Raw genomic sequence first — 22586 nt, 5'->3', positions numbered from 1 at the left:
AGCAGCAGCAGCAGCAGCAATAACAATAGAAGAAAAAATGTAGTAGTCAATAGGTGACTTGGCCTTAAAGACAGAATAGGCCAGACCTCAGAGACAACTCTCATTAGATTTGGGCCTAGAAGTAGTCTCAAGAAGACTCTTGAGAGCGTATTTGCTCCTGTGCAAAAGTAAACATTGGAGTTGCAATGAACTCTCGCTCTTTAAAGATATGAACTAATCAATATGAAAAATCATGACTTGTTAAGAAAAATAAACCCAACAAAATTTGGATCAAGCATAGAAGCATAGATATGTGTTGGGATCCATGTGGTCTCTTTAGGAGATGGTCTCATGGAAATTATTTAAATTAGACCTCATTTGGAGCGTGCTGTGTAATCCATCCATGAGGATGAGAGCTAACTTTTATAGGCTCCTCTGTGGTTCCCTTCTCTGTTCTCTGTCAAAATCTTCATCTTCTCTCCAGCATATTTTATGGAAGATTCTTCTTATTCTCATATTAACATGAGTAATGCATGTGGTTATGGTGAAAATGGGAGGGATAATCAAATTGTTGCCTTATAAGTCTAACTCATGCAGATTGTGACAAACCATCACCCACTAATGTACACTGTCTTCTGCTAAGCCCTTTCATCCAGTGAACTGAGACTCCAAAGCCTAAAATTATCATCAAAGTAGTGCATCCACCTACACACATCACCTGGCCTTTGTTTCATCCTTTCCTGTGACATTGCAGACCCAGCTGCCTTGTCAAGAAAGCCTATCATTTCCCCCTAGTTTTGCAAATCAGAGACAAACAGGTAAGCTCCCCCTTACCTGCAGGGATATATTCTAGAATTCCCAGTTCATGAGGAAAATCTTGCCTAGTCCCACATTCGATGTAACGTGCTCTTTCTATATAAACAAGCTGTGCAAAAGGCATGATAAGATATTATGGTGACTGTAGATAACAGCACATTATAATCTGTGAATGTGGTATCTCAAACTACCATATTGTATTTTCTGATCAAGGCTTATCCTGGGTACCAGACTTAAGAGCAAAACTCCAAATAGGGAATGACTACTGTACTGCATTCCTAATTCTAGAAAATCTTTGGTCATGAATTCCCTAATAACTATTGATTACTGGTTCCCAATGTCTAGGGATGCTCTAGTACCTTTAAACAATATATGAGTGAGGACTAAGGAGACAGTATATCTGCCTTACACACAACTGACCCCGGAGACTGCTGGGAAATAATAGACTTTGGCATGAAAGCTACTGGGATTTTTGGGCTTTGGAGTCACATCTACTGTGTTCAGAGCTTTTTCCTAATTCTTTGCTCAAAGATCATTCCTGATGGGGTTTGGGAGACCATATGCTGTATCAGTAGTCAAACAGAGTGGAAAGCAAGCACCTTACCTACTTTCCTATCGAACTGGCCCTAAGTACTATTTCTGTAACTGCTAAAAATAAAATGACTAGGAAATGTAAGAGCCCACCACCAAGAGGTCGCTACTGTGTGCAGTGATTCAGAACCCATAGGAGAAGAAGCAATTAACATTGACCAAAAGATGCAGTGACCCTCTTAGAGCATTTAGCACTGACCAAAACATGCAGTGACACTTAGAGAGCTAAAGTCCCTTCACCCTGGCAGGGGAGAAAACTGCTCAGCCTCAGCCCCCACCAAGACACACAGGTGAATGTGAAACAGAGCAATGAGCTAGTGTGAGCCCACACAGCAAAAGGAAAGGCTCAGAAGTCCTAAAGAGGCAGCTATATATTTCCCTGCACTCACATCTCCTCAGAAAGCAAACCCAAGGACATTACCCTTAAATTTTTGGCTGCTGAACCTAGATTTCTTACTTCTTTCTGCAAAACTGGAGAGTTTGTTTTTGTTGAGTTTTGAGATATTTTTGTGCCAAGAGGACATACTCTTCCAACATCTTGGCCCAAGAATGCATGTGCCAGTTTATCAGTTTAAATAATTAGAAATGTAATTATCAGTCAAGTTCTCCAAACATTGATAAAGTTCCATTTTTTTACTTTACTCTGCTTTTTACCAAAGAATATTATTTAAGAGCAACTAATTGCAAGTTGAAATTATGGAAACCATCAAAATTAAAAGCTGGAGATAGAGCTAAGCAATGGAGCACTTGCCCCACAAGTATGTGAGGTCCTGGTTCCACCCTCATCACTAACACTAGCAAAAATAAAGTATTCTTGGACTACACAGGACTACAACCATCTCACTTGGCTGTACTTCTGGATCCTATCAAAGAACATAGCATCACCCCCAACAACTTGCTTTTTGAACAGAGTCATGCACAGCACATGACCAATAGTACATAAAAGTGATTAGCAGCATTCTACTAGGCTCAGATTTCAAGGGAAAGCTGGATAGCCTACATGATGGAAAAGTAGTGAGGGAAGATAGTAAAAAGCTTTTGAATGTCTAAAATTTAAAAGTCTGCACCCACTGACCCTGTTCTAGGCCTTCATTTGTTTTCTTTGAGCAATTAACTTTGCTCTCGCCTTAGCTCTGCAATGCAAGGGGAATCTCTTTGGTAAGTGCTTCATGCCAGACAACAATTTTAGTCTTCAAAGAGCAGATACAAATCTTTGAAGGCTTAAGGGCTTCTCTCTGTGTCACATGCCTACACCTAACTGAAGTTGTACCATTCCCATCTGATTCAGGAAACATCTCTCTAAATTCCAGTTGACCCATTCTCAGCTTCTACAGGTGAGCAGGGCCTGGGACCCATCTTCAGCATCCTTCATCCTTCCTGTCAGTAAATGAACATTTATTATGGCTTCCTTATGATGGAACTTTCTCAAGCCATTTTCATGAACATCCTTAGATGCTTTTCAAATTCCCTTTTCCCCCTTGGTTTTGAGACCACATCCAGCAGTACTCAGGGCTTACTTAGGGCTTACTCCTGGCTTTGCACTCAGGAATTACTACTGGCATTGGGGCCATATGGGGTTCTAGGGATTGAACCTGTCTGGTTGGCTACATGCAGAGTAAGCTCCCTACCCATTGTACTACTCTGGCCTCCACATTCCTTAGTTGTTGTTTTTTTGTTTTGTTTTGTTTTTTGGTTTTCTTTGGGTCACACCCAGCAGCACCAGGGGTTATTCCTGGCTCTATGTTCAGAAATCGCTCCTGGCAGACTCAGGGGATCTTATGGGATGCTGGGACTTGAATCATCGTCCTTCTGCATGCAAGGCAAAAGCCTTACCTCCATGCTATCTCTCCAGCCCAACATTCCTTAGTTTTTAAGAACAATTTTTTCGGAGCCGGAGAGATAGCACAGTGGCGTTTGCCTTGCAACCTAAGGTGGTTGGTTTGAATCCCGGTGTCCCATATGGTCCCCCTGTGCCTGCCAGGAGCTATTTCTTAGCAGATAGCCAGGAGTAACCCCTGAGCACCGCCGGGTGTGGCCCAAAAACCAAAAAAAAAAAAAAAGAACAATTTTTCTCAGTCATAGAGTAATTTTAGAAATGACATAGCCATATCATATAATGTAATTATAGCCTTACAAACTTAAAAAAAAAAAACCCTAAATTTAAGGAACAGAGATAGTACAGCCAGTAATGAAAGCACTTGCCTTGCAGGCAGCCAACCCAGGTTCATTCCCTGATATCCTATATGGTCCCCTGATCTCTGCCAGGGATGATCCCTGAGACACAGTATTTCCCCCTCCATAAAACAGTGGGAAAAACATAAATTTATTTTCACACATGATAAATAAAAGCAAAAAATAACAAATACAAATAAAACAAATCTAGTGATTTCTGTTCTTAAACTTTGTTAATCATTAAACATTCTTCCTTGGTTATTAGTTTATGTTGTAAAATTAAGAGCAGTTAGTTTTCAACAAAAATAAAGACCATATGACTGATTTATCTTGAGTATCAATCTATTAATTAAAGGGTAAGTTAATTTTTATCAGAATTCTTGAATTTGGTCATTTCTTGGTCTTGGATTTTAATGAAACATTATTAAACCTGTCATTTCTAGAATCTATCATGGGTTTTCTTTGAATCCCCGAAATATCAGGACATCAAACCAGTGAGATAAAATCACTGATAAATTAGCTATTTAATTACAGAAGAAACCCTGAGCATAACTATGTTGACAGGCACCTTGTTCTGTAAAATTACAAGAGCCTGAAATGTTCCTAATTTGTGTACTTGTCTTGGGTAATCACACATCTCGAGGGTCATTTTTTTTGTGAGGCAAGTTGAAATCATGGAAATAAAAAAAAAAAACAGTGGACACCCAATTTCATCACTGTCCTGGTGAGTAAGAAAGCTATCAGTCACCTTAACCAAGGGAATTCAAAGGCATCTCAAGAGCTGGTTGAAATGTATGATCTTAAATTGCTCAAGTGGGCACCATGGGCAGGAAGGAAACAATCTCCCAACAGGGAATTGGGCCCCAGACAGGTGCCACAGACCAAGTCCCAGATGTCAACAGCTAAACACCTCTGAGAGGGAGACATGGATTCAATAGAATTAAATATCTACAGTCATGAGCAGAACTGCTATACTCATGTTCACCCACCAGAAATATTCCCATCAAAAGTGCTCAGCAGAGGCTTTGTCGAGTCAATCAGTGTTGATCAGTTCTATCAGCTTTACTCTCTGCCACACTGCAATATACTATGGCCAGTTTGCATAGGGGAAATTCAACTTCTTTTCTACTCCAAGTTCTAGGGCAAGCAAGTGAGACTCTTGAATTGTGCTTTCATGTCTAGTGAATTTCCCCTCAACAAACTGATTATTCCAGGACCTGTCTAAAGAGGAGGGTCAGTAGAGACACTTTTGGGATTTTTGAAGGCCTAAAACTGCAGCAATGGCGGGATATGGTTTTTTTGTTTTGGTTTGTTTTGGTTTTTGGGGCCATACCCGGTGATGCTCAGGGGTTACTCCTGTATATGTGCTCAGAAATTGCTCCTGGCTTGTGGGACCATATGGGACACTGGGGGATCGAACCACAGTCTGTCCTAGGCTAGCACTTGCAAGGCTGCTGCCTTACCTCTAGCACCACCACTCCAGCCCCATGTTTTGATTTGTTTTGTTTTTTATTTTTCCAGTTAGGCATGACAGCTTGCTGCAAGGGGAGCTGTGTTACAGGAAGGCTGGGGCTGAAGGAGGGAAGGAAAAAAGCACCCTTGAGTGAGTAGGATCATGGGGGCCAAGTCTATACTACAAAACGTTTCAAGATCTCTGTATCTTCCGAGCAAAATAATCAGAGCCCCATTCATAGAATGTCAGGAAACACGCTGATGAATGAAAGGCTTCTAAAAGGCAAAATTGGAACTCCAGAAAGAACTAAAGGGAGTAGACCCCGTGCTTTGTAGGTACAAGGTCTTGAGTTCAAACCCTGGCGCTCAAAGGCCCATGCTTCCAGGTCAAGCACCCCAGGATATGGCCCTGTTCCCCCAGGCCACTGGGAGTCACCCTTCACACACATACACACGTGACTCAAAAGCAAAGCCAACAGGACATGAGAGATTATAGGAAGGAACCAGAGATGGTTTTCTGGTCTCCAAGAGCACAGCACATTGATGTGCCTTAGGAAGGTGGGGTGTGGGACAGGGCTGTGACCCTCACAACTGGCATGGATGACTCTCAATGCACTATGTGGGGGTTCATAAGAACCTCATTTGTTTCCTTACACAATTCACACTCAGTCTGTTTTCCTTACTGCTGGCATCTTGCACTGTTAGCTCACCCTCTCAGATATATTTGGGAGGAAGGAAGGAAAGGAGGGAGGGAGGGAAGGAAGGAAGGAAGGAGAGAGAGAGAGAGAGAGAGAGAGAGAGAGAAGAAAGGAAGGAAGGAAGGAAGGAAGGAAGGAAGGAAGGAAGGAAGGAAGGAAGGAAGGAAGGAAGGAAGGAAGGAAGGAAGGAAGGAAGGAAAAGAAAAAGAAGGAAGGGGAGAGAGACAAAGAAAAAGGGATTTGAGCAGGAACCATTCCAACTCTCTTGCATGACTGAATAGGTAGTAATTGAACCCAGAACTGTAACACCCCCCCACTCCTACACTCCTGCCTTGCCCCAGGAGTCCCCAGAAATGCCAAGGGAGCTGTGGCCCCTGGCTTGAGCTTCCAGATCCTATAGTCAGAGCCAAAGGGTTCTCAATGTCATGATTCAAGGACTAGGTGGTGAGACGGTGCCCTCGGCCTTATTTCACATGACACATATCACTCTCACACACACACACACACACACACACACACACACACACACACACACACACACGACTCTCGGCCTTATTTCACATGACACATATCACACACACACACACACACACACACGACTCATGGGGGAGCCAGGGCTGGCGTGTCAGGTGTGGGAAGGCCCTAGCTCAGCCATGATTCTCCCTGCAGCCTTATCTAAACTCTCCTAACCCTCTCTCTTCTTCTGATCACTGTATCCGTAGCTCAAGCCTAGGCCTCCTAGGATACACAAGTGACTCCTCCATGCCTTCTGCTTCCCATAAGCTGCCCGACACACTCCTGTCCTTTGGTTCCTAGGAGTTGTGTATCTGGCTCCTTCCCCTTTGCTCAGCTGAGAACACAGGTGATAGTAGTTTGCCTTGCTTTGATGAAGTGGAACAGGACTCAGAATGAACTGTGTCATGGCAGCCCCAGGACATGGCAGGAGGTGGCCACATACAAGGCCATTTCTCATCCTGTACAGAGTGATGGTGGATACACAGACCGTAGCGACTCCAGAGATGGAACAGATCCTCTCAAGCACAGACAACTGAATCTTAGCCTACTTAATCTCTTCTACCAAAGGCTAAGCTGGTGCTGTCATAGTATAAAAACAAAACTAAACTAAGACAGACACTGTTTTCTCAACTGTGGGGTTTTCTATGAGTTTCACAATATCCTAATACTCTTTTTGTTTGTTTTGGGAGGCCACACCCAGCAATGCTCAAGGGTGACTTCTGACTCTGCACTCAAAAATAAGTCTGGGCAGGGTCAAGGGGCCATATTAATGGTGCGGTTTGGCTATGTGCAAGGCAAGAGCCCACTGTGCTCTCGTTCTGGCACCACACCTTAACCTTCTTAAAGGAGCGTGTTTTGACTTTGGAAAGAGAATGTGTTTGCAGGGGTGGCTGTAATGAGGGGCTCCTGTTCTGAGCATCTTTCCCCACTGTGGCCTCTGGATTCTGGAATTTATGTCAACTGCCACCCATCTCTGTCCACTGTTTGTTCCGTGGAGGCCCAGGGAAATGCAATGCTTACTGCCTAACTCAGTGACATTCAGAGTGTCCCAAGCATCAATGTTCCCTGTTAGATGTATCAGTGGTTATCATCAACCAAAAGAACAAGAGCTCAGGAATCTTGAAATGTAAGCCAGAAGCGAAGAACCCCAATATTGTTAAAAATAGAAAGGAAAACTCATGTAGAACCTGGTCTCACCTCTTGTCTCTTCTGAAATAGTAACAACCTTGACATCCTCAGCAACCATTTGATGGACACGCTGTACTTAATAATAAGTCTCACAATATTGGTGAGGTGAAATGAGATTGGCAAACACTCTCAATAAGGAAAGGCATCATTGAATAACCTAGGGTGTGAAAATGGTGGCAAACATTTACATTTATGGTTAAAATATCTTAATAGAAATGAGATACTTTTGAAAGATAAGTGGCTGCTGTTCACCAAGAATAAAAACCAGACTCCAGAATTTGCTATGCTAAATCACCACTTTGCCCTACAACTAGGACGGTCAAGAGCTCAAAGACCTTCCCAGTGGCAGTGTGAGCATTGTCCTGTCTTCTGCAGCTGATTGGACAGTAGAAGAATGCAAACAGTGACAGAAAGTCAGACTGTCTCAGTGCACACATGCACTCATAAAAATGATGTTTAAAAGGGAAAAATGTTCACAATCTCAATCATGTTGACAAAGGCAATAACAGATTAGAAAACTCTCATTTGGGGAGTGGGAAAGGAAGACAAGGACAGGGCAGATGGTCGTGGGCACAGGAACTTGGCGTATCAGAATATTTGTGTTCATACAATTGTTACATGGGCACAAATGCAATTAATAAAACATTGATAAATAAAAATTTAGTCTTGACCTTCTACACTACTCCTATTTTCTAACAAGCAGAATCCATCTAGGCCTTGTTAATCTGTGGATTCAGGTGTAGGACTTTGTCTCAGAGGTAGAGTAGGTGGCCAGCGTGTGTGAGCTGGCATCAGACTTGGCAGTCCTAGTCCCTTCACTGTTCACTCCTCACAGGTCAGGAAGGGCCTGTCCTCTTGACCAGGGATGGAGCTGACATTCCCAAGATCCAGTTCTACCTCCCTGATGAGGCACCCTTCATCTTACATTCTCAATTAATTGAGATAAAAAAAAAACCCACAAGCATTTATGCATTGGGAACCACAGTTGAGTGAAGCAATGACCAACCCCAGTAGGCACTGTTCCACAGTCCCCAAACCTGGCTTGGTCCAGAAACTGAAACTGCTCACTATGGACTCCCAGCCCCCATTCCTTTTGGCAACCAGGTATCTCATCTGGCATATTATTTTCTGGAAACACTCAGATATTTTCCTGTGCAATTCAATAACCCCAACTTCTCAGCTTCTTGCCACTTGGACTTTTATGCTCAGGAAGGGCAGCCCAGGAAAGCTCCACCTTTGGAGAATCCTGTGCCCTATTTTAAGGGAGCAATGAGACTCCCAAAATGGCATTTTACATGACTTGTCTTCTCCTCTAACTCTGTGTCTTTGCTCTTAGCACGAAAACAAGAGATTATCAAAGTCACTGAGCAGCTAATCGAAGCCATCAACAACGGGGACTTTGAGGCATACACGTGAGTAGTTGCACCTCACACTTGCTGGCCTGTGCTTTCATGCCCTGAGTGGGATCTGTCCACAGTAGTTTTCTTCTAGGGCCTAAATGATGATCACCTGTCCCATGGGGAAAGTTAATATGCTGCAGAAGTCACAGTGGAAAAGTAGGATAGTCAGTGGTTTTGTGGAAGCACACAGGAGTGGGGAGACAAGATCCCCCAACACTTTGGTCAAGGAAAGGAAAACACAGAGAAAGAATTCTGGGTCAAGAATGTTCTTCAGCATGGCTATGCAGAACAGCTGGGACAGAAAGCTTGTCTTCATCCCTCTTAAATTTGTCTCAGGAAAAGTCCAAGAAAGGGTTCTAAAGCTTCATATCTAGAAGCTGCTGAGTCATAGTCAATATAAAGCAAATTATTTCCATCCCAAATAAAGCACTCAAATCGAGTCATAGTGTAAAGCCTGTTATCATAAACTGAATTTGTCCAGAGTGAAAGATGTAAATGCAAAGGACGTGACCTTTGGTGGGGAAGATCGATCTATGCTTGAAAGCAGAAGTAGTGGGCTAGGAAAATAGTAGTGATTAAGGTGGCCGCTTGTATATGGCCAGCCTTTGTTGGATCTCTGGAACCACATGATCCCCCACAAGCACCAAGCCAGCACAATTCTGTGAACTGTATGCAGGGTGGTTTTATTAAAGGAGAAAGTCCTGATTCACCAAGGCTGACAAACCAAAGTCCTATTTCCAGAGAACTTACACCCTGCCCAAAGAGATGGCTGTAGCCATGGGAACACAGATCTTCCCAGGTCGCTCCTTATAAAGAGTCTGTGAATATCTGATTTTGAACCTGAAAGCACCAGCCTACAGGAAGAACAAGGCAGCATGTAAATACTCCATCTTTAAGGCTTCACCAAGTATCTTTTAAGATCCCAGTTCCTTAGCCCAAGAGAAGTCTTGATGGGCTGAACATACAGGTGGCATATGGGAAGCCTGTGTGTATTCCCTAGCACCACCTGGGCCCTGAGCACAAAACTGGGAGTCCGAGCCTTGTTCAGAATGGTCCCCAAAATGAGAATAATTTTTTTTTTGTTTTTTTGGCCACACCCAGAAATGCACAAGGGTTACTCCTGGCTATGCACTCAGAAATCACTCCTGGTTTGGAGGACCATATGGGATGCCGGGGGATCAAACCACGGCCTGTCCTAGGCTAGTGCGCACAAGGCAGACGCCTTACCACTGGCAGCCACCGCTCTGGCCCCAGTGAGAATAAATGTTAAATCTCAGTACCTGGAAAAATTGTGGAGACTTGGTGTTTCAAATGTCATTCTGTTGGACCATGAAGATGCTTTCCTTCCACCAAAAGAAATTGGTGAAATAAGTTGGAACTGCATGCACAATATTGCCTGCATAACATTCACCAAATGAGTCCAGATCTTTCTACTTATGCTCCTTTTATCTAGTTTTTTTAAGTCTCACTAAGTTCTTTGAGTCACACTTTGTACAGCAAGTCCTTTAACATGCCTTTCATGTGCTTGTGCCTTTTGCCTCAGCCCTGCATACCCAGGCCTCCCTCCTCTCCCCCTTATGCCCTCTGCGCTGTATGTGGACCTAATGCTTTTCAAACACTTGGTGTTTGGTTTCAATCCCAACATTAATTGTTGTGTTATCATTGTTCTTTCAAAGAAAAAGTCAGCATTTGATTAATTCTCTTTCGGGGAGGAAGCACACCCAGAAGTGTTGGGGAAAACATGTGGTTCTGTGGAGTGAACCTGGGATTCTCAGGTGCTAAGTAGATTCCCTCCAGCCCTTGACACCATCTCCTGGCCCATTATATGATTCTTACTTGAACCAAATTTCTTCCAAGAAACCACTGCATGGCTCTTTGTTGAATCATATTTTTAGGATTTAAAAAAAAGAGTGAGGGTGTTTGAGCCTCTTAGAAGTTTCCAGCTAAGTAAGCTTTTCAGCACAAGCTCAGAGAGAATCCTCAGAAAATGCAAGACATGCACCCTGTCTTCCAGTCCATCACAACACAGAGGTAGGGCATGCAAGGAGAGGGCCAAATTATTCCAGAAGGTTCTAGAACAGGGGTTCTCAAACATTTAAAACGGGGCCAGTTCACTGCCCTGTGGCCCATTAGAGGGTAAGACTATAGTTTAAAACATACTATAAAAAATTCCTATGCACACTGCACATATCTTATTTTGAAGTAAAAACAAAAGGGGAACAATATAATATTTAAAATGAAGAACATGTAAAATTAAATCAACAAACTTACCACTATTTTAACACAAACTATGGCCTGCTTTTGTCTAATGAGATGGTCAATTTCCAGTTCCATATTTGTCACTGCTAGTCATAGTGATGCAAGTGTACATCAGTTAGTCTAGATCTGGTTGGAAATTTCAGATGTTTTATTCTGGAAAAAGTCTGTCCACAGACATAAATGCTGGAAAATGTCTGTTCATAGACATAAGTGCTGCCAACGATGGTTGCCATTGTGAGTGCATGGTTCCTGAGATTAGGATATGTTTCAGTGGGGGAGAGATGCATAGAAGTTAGGAAGGCTGCTTGACTTGGATGCATCTTTCAGAGAGTCACAATTCTGCAGTTCAGTCAGTACCATTTGGTAAATCATGTCTACACTTTCAATGTCAAAAGAAAATGGATTATGGAAAAGCTGTATATCCTGTTCACAGAGATGAAGCTCTTTAAATCTAAATTAGAATTCCTTTTGCGAATTTTCCAGTGAATCCACACATGTTTTGTTTGGGAATATAATCTGGTTTTCCACTAACAGATTTTGAGTTATGCTGACATGGCAGAAATTTTCCTCCTCCACTCATTTGATGAAGAGGCCTAATTTTACTTCAAATGCTTTTACATGTGATTGCATATCACAGATGAGCTTTCCCTTCCTTAAAGTTGCACATTGAAACTATTGAGTAGCTCTGTTACCTCTGTCAGAAAGATGAGGTGCTATTTCCATCCTGCATCATGACCCCTGTACTTTTTTTTTTTTTTTGAAAGTAGAAAAGCTGTGAACTGTGAAAGTAAGTCATAGAAATGTTTCAAAACTCTCCACTCAGCCAGTGCACTTCTCTGTGGCACAGAACATCTTCATAGGCAATATTTAGCTCAGACAGAAATTTCTGAAATTGTCTGTGGTTTAGTGCATTAGTTCTAATGAAGTTAACACAAGATACAACACTTTTCATAACAAAGTCCCACTTCAGTGATTTACTACACAGTGCTTGTTGGTGGATGAGGCAGTGTATGGCTACTGGATGAGAATAGTTATGCTTGTCCTTCTCTTGGTTAATGCGAGCAATTACTCCTTTCTTAGATCCCACCATTCTAGATGCCCCATCATTTGTCATGCTGGCTAGTTTAGACCAGTCCAGCTCCAAACCATTCATAGTTTGGCAAACTTTTTCTTAGATATCCTCTGCTGTAATTGCTCCTTGATGCTTTGCAGTGCAGCAAGCCCTTTGTTGACTTCTATATAGTCATTTGTCCCACGAATAAAAATTAGAAGTTATGCAGAATTATGAACACCATTGCTTTCATTGAGTGCCAACAAAAAAATAGCAAAGTTTTTTGCAGTTTTGCAAATGCTAATGTGAATTGTCTCCCATTTCTTCAATTCTTTGTATAACTGTAGATCCTGGAAGATTCACTGTACTAAATAACTTGGCCTTCTTTGGACACATCTCTTTGGTAATAGAAAGAAGGCATTCTTTAATAAATTCTCCACAAATGGTCTGCCAGTGTACACTAGTGGCTTGGCGCAACTTGAAAAATGTACGGGGCTGGGCGGTGGCGCTAAAGGTAAGGTGCCTGCCTTGCCTGCACTAGCCTTGGACGGACCGAGGTTCGATCCCCCGGTGTCCCATATGGTCCCCCAAGCCAGGAGCAACTTCTGAGCACATAGCCAGGAGTAACCCCTGAGCGTTACCGGGTGTGGCCCAAAAACCAAAAAAAAAAAAGAAAAATGTTCAACAGTGATGAAATATTTGGTTACTTCTGCTTCACAAAAGTATTTTGCTGAGTTGCCACTGTATTTTTCAGTTTTAATATTTTATCTTTTCTCATGCACACTGCAGGGCTGGAATGAGTTGACTGCTAAGCACGACAGGCAATGGTGATAAAAACACCCAATGGGCCGGAAAATTGTCCTCAACAGGCTGCATGTGGTCCATGGATTATAGTTGGAGGACCCTGTTCTAGAACCATAGACAGTTGTAGAGTATTTGTTGTCTTGAAATTAGAGAACATTTACAAATAATAAGTGGGGCCAGAATGATAGTACAGTGGGGAGAGCATTTGCCTTACATAGAGCCTACCCAGGTTTAATTCTCAGCATTCCATATGGTCCTCAGAGCCTTCCAGGAGTGATTCTTGATTTCAGAGCCAGGAGAAACCCTTAAGCACCACTGGGAGTGGCCCCAAAACAAAACCAAAATAATAATAGTAAACTTAAGTGTAAAAAAACTCAGAGAAGCCTGGCAAAAAGTTGGAATTTTTTTAGAACTTGGACATCTAACAGTATAAGGATTAAAGGGAGACCCCAGGTAGCCCAAATGATACTGGCCATGCCAGGACCTTGCCCCTTGCTGTGTTTCTGCCTTTTCAGTCTGTTCATTAGAGTTTTTAGTGTGAGGGAAAACATGCTCACTCATTGCTTATTTTGTTTCTCCCTACAGAAAAATCTGTGACCCAGGTCTGACTGCATTTGAACCTGAAGCTCTGGGGAATTTGGTGGAAGGGATGGACTTTCATCGATTCTACTTTGAAAATGGTATGTTTATTCTTAATCCAATAATACACCTTTTCCAACTTCTTTTCAGATGCCACCTCAGTTTGCAGGTTATTAGACTCACTTTTGCATTGAGACTTGCAATGAAAATTAATCAGGTCTTACATTATGCACATTATTTGGCATTTAAAATACTTCAAATATATGTGAAATAAACCTTGAAGTTCTGATGTCTTTTGAAAAACGTTTGACTCACTTAAAAAGTAATATGGAGGGCTAGAGAGATAGTACAGAGATTAAGGCACTTTTCTTGCATTCTGCCCCACCTTGGATTGATCCCCAGCACTATATATGTTTCTCCTATTATATCTGAAGTTGCTCCTGAAAACAGAGCTAGAAACATCCACTCAGCATGGCCACATGTTGCCCAACTTCCTGCCCCTCCCCAAATAATGTTGATTGATTGAATACACCCCAAGAAGTCCCCAAAAAGTGCATAGTTAAAGCTACAAAATGAAGGGCCAGAACGATACACAGTGGTAGGTCATTTGCCTTGCACATGGCTGACCCAGAAAGGACTTTGGTTTGATCCTGGCATCCCATATGGTCCCCCAAGTCAGGAACAATTTCTGAGCACATAACTAGAAGTAACCCCTGAGCATTACCTGGTGTGGCCAAAAAATAAAACAAAAATGAGGAAAAAAGCTACAAAATGAGTTATCACAGTATGTGTCATTTCAACTTTCATTAGTAAAACATAGTTTAGAGGGGCCCAAGTGAGAGAACTCCGACATGCCAGGATAGGTGAGGAGATAGATGCTTCCAAGTATATTCAGTGCAGAGTGTAAATGAAGATCCAGAGATATGTGGAATTTCAAGTTAAATGAAGTAACAGACAGTGTTGAGAAAGAAATTAAAGAAACTCCCAGTAATCCTTTAGAGCCTCTAGAAATGCAGAAACCATAAATCTCACCCATCCCTTTCCTTAGCCCTAAGGTACTGGGTACTACATTGCTTCTGCCCCGTACAGAGGGAGTGAATTAGCTTCTCATGGCATGATCCTGAAAAATGAGCACAACCTCAGAAAGGAGGATATCAAGCTCGCTTGTGGCCATAATAAGCATTCACAGGAATGCCTTTCTTGGCTAGTATGGATTTTTAAGTTAAGGTTCAATGAGTTACATTTTATTTTATGCACAAGCAAACAAAGAGAATGATGTGGTCTATGTTATGGAGTTCAAGATTCTCCCTCCTTCTCCTGTCATCTGACTCCAAGGTGAAAGAACTAGACAGACACATTCTAAATTTTTATTTCTTATCTACATTGTTCCCTTCTAGTTACACAGATATTCTCAGTAATGGGTGATTGAGTTTTTTTGGTGTTTGGTAGTGGTTGTTGTTTTTAGCCACATCTGGTGGTACTCAGTGGTTACTCCTGGCTCTGAACTCAGGAATTACTCCTGGCAGGCTTCAGGGACCCTGTGGGATGCCAGGAATCAAACCTGGGTTGGCAGTGTGCAAGGCAAATGACTTACACTCTGTGCTATCACTCTGGCCCTTAGGCAATTCATGTTTATGTAACTGTAGTGAAACATCATTCAAACCGGCTCCCTCTTAACCCCCCCCCCCCCACAAATAAAAGCATTTTTGGATGACAGGTTGAACAGTACAACCTGTACAACCTGTTTGTGTGCCTTTTAGTCTCCCCAGCAACCTGTCGACTCTGCATTGGATTTTACAATTTCTGGGGTCAGGACCAGTCGCTGAGCCCCCACGTTTGGGCTGATACCTGACACGACACACTGCCCTGTAAAGACTGGAGCACAGAGTGTCACAGCAATAGTCTTGGAAACAAATCAGGCCAGAAGCAGCTGCTTTTAGACATAACGCAAGATCCTCGGGCTCCATACTGCATACATTTTCCCCACTTTAACAGTACCAGCCACCAAGTCCATTAGATCGTGCCAACAGGAAGTGCTGCCCACACCTGCGCCAGAGCTTCGTCTTCTCTGCTTCTCACCACTTCCTTTTGGAAATAAATCTCTCTCCCGCCTCCTGCTCTGAGTTTCCAACCATTGAAACAGGTTCCGTCTGTTCCTGCTCTTCCCACCTTTATTCTCTGCCCAGGGCTCAGCCCCTCTCAGGTGCAAATGACCAGGGGCCTCAGCCACTGGCTGGGTCCAGTGGAAGTACTTGTTGCCCAGGTGGGGTTTGGTGGGTTCCAGTCAAACTCCACTCCGCTTCTCTCTCTCTTGTATTGCTCACTTTTCAGCTTTATCCAAAAGCAATAAACCCATCCACACCATCATCCTGAACCCCCACGTGCACTTGGTGGGTGAAGACGCTGCCTGCATCGCCTACATCCGGCTCACGCAGTACATGGATGGCGGTGGGATGCCCAAGACCATGCAGTCGGAGGAGACCCGTGTGTGGCACCGCCGCGACGGCAAGTGGCAGAACGTGCATTTTCACCGCTCAGGCTCGCCCACAGTCCCCATAAAGTGAGTGTTCCCAGGGTGGAGGGTGCTGAGTAGTAGGACCTGGGGTCAATGACCCACTGCAGTGGTGGGGCAGCTGCCTCTGAGGGTGCTGTTACATGGTCTGGGAAGAGTAGGCTGACTGGGCTGTGGGTGGCAGAATCATACGGGATCTCGGAGTTAATTTCACACAGGGCGATATGCCAAGTCTCACATTGGCATAAAATGTTGAACCAGAGGCCAGAGTGATAGCACATTGGGAAGAGCATTTGCCTTGCATTTATCTGGTATGAGTTTGATCCCAGCATCCCATAGAGTCCCCCAAGCCTGCCTGGAGTAATTTCTAAGAACAGAGCCTGAAGTAACCTCTGAATGCCATCAAAATGTGGCCCAAAAACAAAACAAAGAAAAAGTTAAACCCTGAGTACTTTCCTGGTCCCTGGGCAACAAATGAGGATCTCAGAGAACCAACCAAAGGGGCTGTTAAAGTGGCCCAGGTGTGAAGCTTCCTGCCATCGATCTCGGGCAGGCCACATTCAGATACAAAGAGGAACATTTTTTCCCCTGTGCTCATGGATTCATGTTTTCTCTTTTAAGTAAACCATAAGATCCACAATTACAAAGTTGTTCATGATTTTCAATCGTACAATGTCCAACACCCTTCACCACTATACATTTCCCTCCACTAGTATCCCAGTTTGTTTCCTGACCTTACCCCCTGCCTGCCTCTATGACAGACAGATCTCTCTCTTTCTCTCTCTCTCTCTCTCTCTCTCTCTCTCTCTCTCTCTCTCTCTCTCTCTCTCTCTCTCTCTCTGTCTCTCTCTCTCTCACTCTCCTCTCTTCCCTCCTTTCCTCCCTTTTCCCCATTCCTTCCCCCACCCTCTCTCCCCTTTTCCCTTCTAAACACTTTGATTTACATATGGTCATTGAAGGAGTATTATACACATCATTTGACCTCCTGTCAGCACCTGGTTCTTTGAAAGTTTCAGGCCTCTCACTGTCTTACTCCACCACTCTCCTTTGGTTTTTGGTTTGCTCTTCCAACTGCTTATGAGATGAACCAGGCCAAGGAGATGCCATGGTGAGTGGCATGTACCACACCCAAGTTGGAACCACCACCACAGGGTGCTAGTCAACTATCAGCCCAGTTGGCTGAGTACTGTCAGGAATGGCCCCATGCCCCCAAAGCAGAGTTTGGGGATCTATCCCCCTCCTCTGAAAATGTGGGGAAGCATTTACTAGATATCTGGGTCTCTCTGACATAGGTTACATGTACCAGAGAGGACAAAGCCAATAAGGAATTGTTTTTTCTCCTCCAGAGAGAAACCCTCTTAGCCCAATGCCCAGTAAGACACTATATAATATGCTTCACAATCCCCTTCAGAGAAGACCAACAGTGTAAACTCCATAACTGTTAGACACCTACTGGGTTGAGAAAAGCAAATGTCAGACAAGGTCTGACATGACGAATGGAACCTTGACCTAGGACAATGAAGGCCCAGGTATGCTGAGCACATATGGGGAGAACTACAGGGAATGGGGAGTGCTTCCCAGATCATTATGAAGGGAAAGCTGCACTCAGTGCTCTGCTGACCCACTGCTGAATCACCTGGCACTACGGGCAAAGATGGGGCTTGGGGAAATGGGGTGGAATATCAAGTCCATACTAACATCCATTCAGCTCCATACAGTTGGGTGTTCTGGCCTCATGCACTAACCTGCCACAGTGGTTTTCCAAGGTCTCCTCTGTTGCCTTCATGATTCACCAGTACTGTTTGATTTGTGAAAAATGGCCATAGCAGACATCTCCCTTTAAAAAAGGAAGGAAGGAAGGAAGGAAGGAAGGAAGGAAGGAAGGAAGGAAGGAAGGAAGGAAGGAAGGAAGGAAGGAAGGAAGGAAGGAAGGAAGGAAGGAAGGAAGGAAGGAGGAAGTTGAAATCTCCTAAAAGAAGGAAGGAAGGAAGGAAGGAAGGAAGGAAGGAAGGAAGGAAGGAAGGAAGGAAGGAAGGAAGGAGGAAGTTGAAATCTACTCCTAAAAAAATAAAACTGCCATTGTTACAAAGACATCAAAATATCATGTCAATGACTCAGGCACCTGTGTGTATTTGTGTGTCTTTATAAAGAGCTACAGCACCACACAGCTGAGGAAAGGTCTGCATGCGGTACTAGGAGAGGAGGCCTTCTCAGTGCCTTCAAATGCCGCTGGGATAGCACCTACTTGAGAAACTTCATTCTCTGCCATGTGGCTTAAGTGGGGCTTTTCTTACTAGGCCATCCTGTATTCCCAATGGGAAAGAAAACTTCTCAGGAAGCACCTCTTTGTGGCAAAACATCTAAGGCCTGAAAACCATTCACTGTGGGTCTTGTAAGTAACTTCCGGCTCCGTGCTGCTCTGCTCTGGGGCCTCAACTGCAAAGATGCACACAGGGTTCCTCGTATGGGGGGGACACTTTTTCTGACAACCCAGTCAGTGGGGAGGGGGCACAAAAAGGTGGCTTTGGAGATGTGTTGCGTTTTTGCCTGAGCTCTCAAGTGTGCCTCAACTTGGGGACATAAAATACTAGGAAGCCTTATCCATTCAGCAGAGGCCATCTCTGTCTTCCCCCTGCCCACTGCAGCATAGACTCCTGGACATCAGATGGCAAAGGACAACAATTGGCATCCAGGTCTCTGCAGACCAATAGCTAGTTTCTGAACCTCATTTGGGTCCTGTGCACAGGATCTGGGTCTCACCTGTCAGTCAGGAGATTGTGATTCAGGCTTCCAAGCACTTGGCAAGAGTCTTCCATATGTTAATTTGCCGTGTCCAAACCAACTACATGGCTGTGGACACTGTAGACAGGACTAGGTGGAGAATCAAGTGCAACTGTAAATGCTTATCAACTGGGGACTTGTATTGGTGAGAGTAATCAGGTCTGATGGCTTATCCCTGGACACACTCCCATCTCAGTGCCACAAGTCTTGCCTAGCTGCTCCCCTCTGGGGAGTAAAGCAGAAAAGCTGCCAGTTAAGGAAGAATAATCCTCCCTTTTACCCAATTTTGTAAATAACTGTGTTCCTTGTTATATTGTCATGTAGGTTTGGTTTCCCACAAAGTCTGGAATAATGTCCCAAACTAAAGATGAACTTGGATTTCAGTCTATTCAACTAGACAACATTCATGCCTAATGATGATGAAAATGTCTAACAGATGTGGAGCCACTTATGGGACTGAAGGAGCCTGGGGGTCTTTGGCTTTATTAGCTGTGTGTGGACCAATGGACAAGGAGGCCAGTTTCTGGGTTTAATGACTTGACTTTGACACTATGGTATTGAAGACTGGGAGCTCACACACTGATTTTTCCCAACTCCTCTTGGCTGTGAGGAGATTGTCAGGGTCACATCTTGGACAAAGGCTCTGAGGGTATTTGGTAAATTAAAGTAACTTTATTTCTCCCTCTTCCCCCCTCCTCTCACTTTCTTCTTCCAGCTAATTATCAACAGTGCCACCTCCACATTCTCTGTCTCCGGACAAGTGGACGGGACCCCGGGCTGCCCCATCCTCTTCATGCATGTTTCTGAGTGCGTGAAGCCGTGAAGGTCTGTGTGCTGCTTAGTGACACCTCCTCGCGGCCTCAAGTGCCCCCCACGTTGTTTACACTCTACCATGGGATGTTCTGTTGTCCTTGGCCATCCTAGGGGGATGTCAGACAAACAAAACCAGTTCCACAATATCCCAACTCAACTCTTCAACCCCTTCCTCTGTTTATGCCAAGATTTAACAAACAGACTTTAAAACATATTGTCCTCTGAATGACAGTTTGTAAGAGAAATGTAAATTTTTTAAAAAAGAAAACAACAGCTATAACTATTTTATTTGTTTGGGCTTGTTTAACACACATAGAAAAAGGCCAAAACAAAACAAAATAACAACAACAAATCTTTCTCTGTTCCTTTGTGTGATCCTGGTTAAAGTAGATGCCTTCACGAGGTGATGAGGGCTTTACAACTCTGTCAAGATTGAATTGTTAAGACAAACAAAACGTGACCACATCACTTGGGACTGTAGCTGCAATGTTTCTGACTTGCTACCATGAGAGTCGTGTGGAGGGGCCTAACTGTGTAAACTGGAAAAATTCCAACCATCGATGAGTTTGATCACTTTGGGGTACACTCCTGCGATTTGGGTTAAGTTAGTGAACTGAATTTTTCCCCAAATCTGTGCTGTTTTCTTGCTCCCCTACTCTGTCCCCAGTTCTCTGTTCCTGTGAGTTTAAGCTTTCTTTGGCTCTTCCATTTCTTTCTTTTTTACCTCTCACAGCATGTGAGAAAAGTGCAGTTTCCCACCTGATAGCCAGATAAGCCTGGGCCCTTTTGGGCAAGTGAGAAGGCTGATTCTCCTTTAGCCCTCATAAGCATTTTCAGGGGCCCTCAAAAGTCAGCCAAGACTGCAGAGGTTTCTCATTCTGCTTTAGGCACCAGCATGGAGGGCAGCTCAAACAGGGAGGAATTGGGATGCTAGAAGGCATACCAGAATCACATGTGCCCCTCTGTCCCTTGGTGTGTCCTACTGACCTGGGGACCCCACTGGAAGGCTTCCCAAGGCTGAAGAGGTGGTTTTGTGCAAATGCACTTTTTCTGCTTGGGGGAAGGATTGATCCCCCTTAGCCACTGCTGCTTTCCAGGAGTGTGCCCCCCCCAGCAACTTCTTACACTCACAAGCATGTGCACCCCATTTTTTGTGGCGTGTGAGTCCTTTACCCTGCTGCTGTTAGAGCCCCATGGCCACCTCCATGGAGGGCAGGTGTCCCTGTGTTTCAGGGAAAGAGAAGTGGGCAATGGCCCAGCTTCCTCTCCTCCATGCTTGTCACCTCTCCTCCATCGCCTCGGCCCTGAAACGCTGTACAGTGCATGGTCTCCTCATTGTTATTCTAATAGTCATGCAGTCCTCAGAAGCCTATTTTTAAAGCAAAAAAATAAATAAAAATAGAAAAGGGAGAAAACCCACAAAGTAACTAAACACACTCTCTTTTCTCTCATTTCCCTTTCTGTGCCGATTACTCCTTCACCTTAGATATTGCTAGTGGATATATGGTAGATGGATTGAAGCTTTTCTGATCATTATTACACAACTTAAAACAATCTATATTTAAAATAAATATATACAGTCAATGTATTGAGCCATGTTAACCTGCCAATGAGATCTGTGAAAAAGCAATGGCCTCCTCCCCCTTTATGACCCTTTTGTGAAGTGGCTACATGTGGCATACATGTATTTTTTTAAACTAGGTATAGAGTGGTTTTGTGATTTGTTTTTTTAACACCTTCAACTTAGCATGTGGTGTTGAAGTACCACCGTAGACCGTTTGCCTTCCGCACTCAGACGTGAGGGAATTGTGCTTTTTTCTCTCTACCACTGTCGGATGACACATTTATTATCTTCTATCATTTGGAAACACTGCAGTTTACCATGGGACACTGTATATATTTCTTGCCATAATGGTAAATGAATGATATATTTAAGAGTTAATAAATTTGTGATTTCTGCTGACAGCATGTCTGTCTTTCTTTTCTTGCTCGTACGGATGCTGTCTGGGACAGAGTCCTCAGCTTCCTCCATGATGGCCCCTTGTCTTCCCAAGAGTCCTAGACCTTGCAGAGGTTTCTCATTCTGCTTTAGGCAACTCGAGTTCTTATCAGGTGGTTGTCCTGCATGCCCAGTGCCAGCCAGTGGCTGTGGCCCCATGCAAGGGCCGCATTTGACATGAAGATGAAGTTATTGCTCTGTGTTCCCCCAAGTCTGTGTTTGGAAGGCCAGAGAGATGGTATGTTGGGTAGAGTACTTGCTTTGCACACAGCTGTGCAATCCCCCTTTCCCATACAATTCCCCGAGCCTCTCCAGAAGTGATCCCTTAAGCCCTGAACTCCGCCCAGTGTGGCCCCAAAACAAAACAAAATATTATGAAAAAAATGTCCTACAAAGAATAAGAAAGACCATCTAGAATAAATACTCCAAAAGGAAGGCCACAGAACTAAGTGGGTCATAGCATTTGTCTGGCATAAGGGCTGACCCTGCTTGATCCCCAAGGCAGCACCACCCAGAGTGACCCCTGAGCAGAGTCAGGACTCATCTGTAGCACAGCTGATTGTAGCCCAAAACCCCCCAAGATATTTTTAAGACTATGCTTAGAGATTACGGCAAAGGATGAATGGTTGCCTGTCCAAAATAGAGATCTCACATTAAAAAATAATTCTGAGGGACTGGAACGGTGATGTGGAGCATTAAGGCATCTGTCTTGCCGGAGCTAGCCTGGGACGGACTGCGGTTCGATCCCCCGGCGCCCCATAGGGTCCCCCAAGACAGGAGTGATTTCTGAGCGCGTAGCCAGGAGTAACCCCTGAGTGTCACCGGGTGTGGCCAAAGGAAAAAAAAAAGAAAAAGAATTCTGAGAACCACCTAATTGAAAACACCTAAGAGTTGGGGCAAGAGCGATATATCACAAGGGTTAGAGCATTTGTCTTGCATGCAGCCAACCTGTGTTTGATCCCTGGCATCCCATCTG

At 43.9% G+C, this 22586-nt stretch overlaps 1 protein-coding gene across 10 annotated transcripts in view; it reads left to right on the top strand.

Annotated features, from left to right (window-relative positions):
• CAMK2D (calcium/calmodulin dependent protein kinase II delta) overlaps positions 1 to 21579 on the top strand; it is a 337798-nt gene extending 316219 nt beyond the window's left edge. For 9 of the 10 annotated variants that reach the window (XM_049786926.1, XM_049786920.1, XM_049786918.1 and 6 more), the window contains 5 exons: positions 8749 to 8824; positions 13512 to 13606; positions 15837 to 16065; positions 18315 to 18409; positions 19514 to 21579. In XM_049786926.1, the coding sequence (XP_049642883.1) occupies positions 8749 to 8824; positions 13512 to 13606; positions 15837 to 16065; positions 18315 to 18381 (467 nt within the window). In that variant the 3' untranslated portion in view covers positions 18382 to 18409; positions 19514 to 21579. The remainder of the gene's footprint in view (positions 1 to 8748; positions 8825 to 13511; positions 13607 to 15836; positions 16066 to 18314; positions 18410 to 19513) is intronic. The other variant, XM_049786922.1, reaches the window with a different exon arrangement.
• The last annotated feature ends 1007 nt before the right edge of the window (positions 21580 to 22586 follow it).

This window comes from Suncus etruscus, chromosome 14, assembly GCF_024139225.1.
Source record: "Suncus etruscus isolate mSunEtr1 chromosome 14, mSunEtr1.pri.cur, whole genome shotgun sequence".
NCBI lineage: Eukaryota > Metazoa > Chordata > Mammalia > Eulipotyphla > Soricidae > Suncus > Suncus etruscus.
This window is presented reverse-complemented; position numbering and strand designations above follow the sequence as displayed.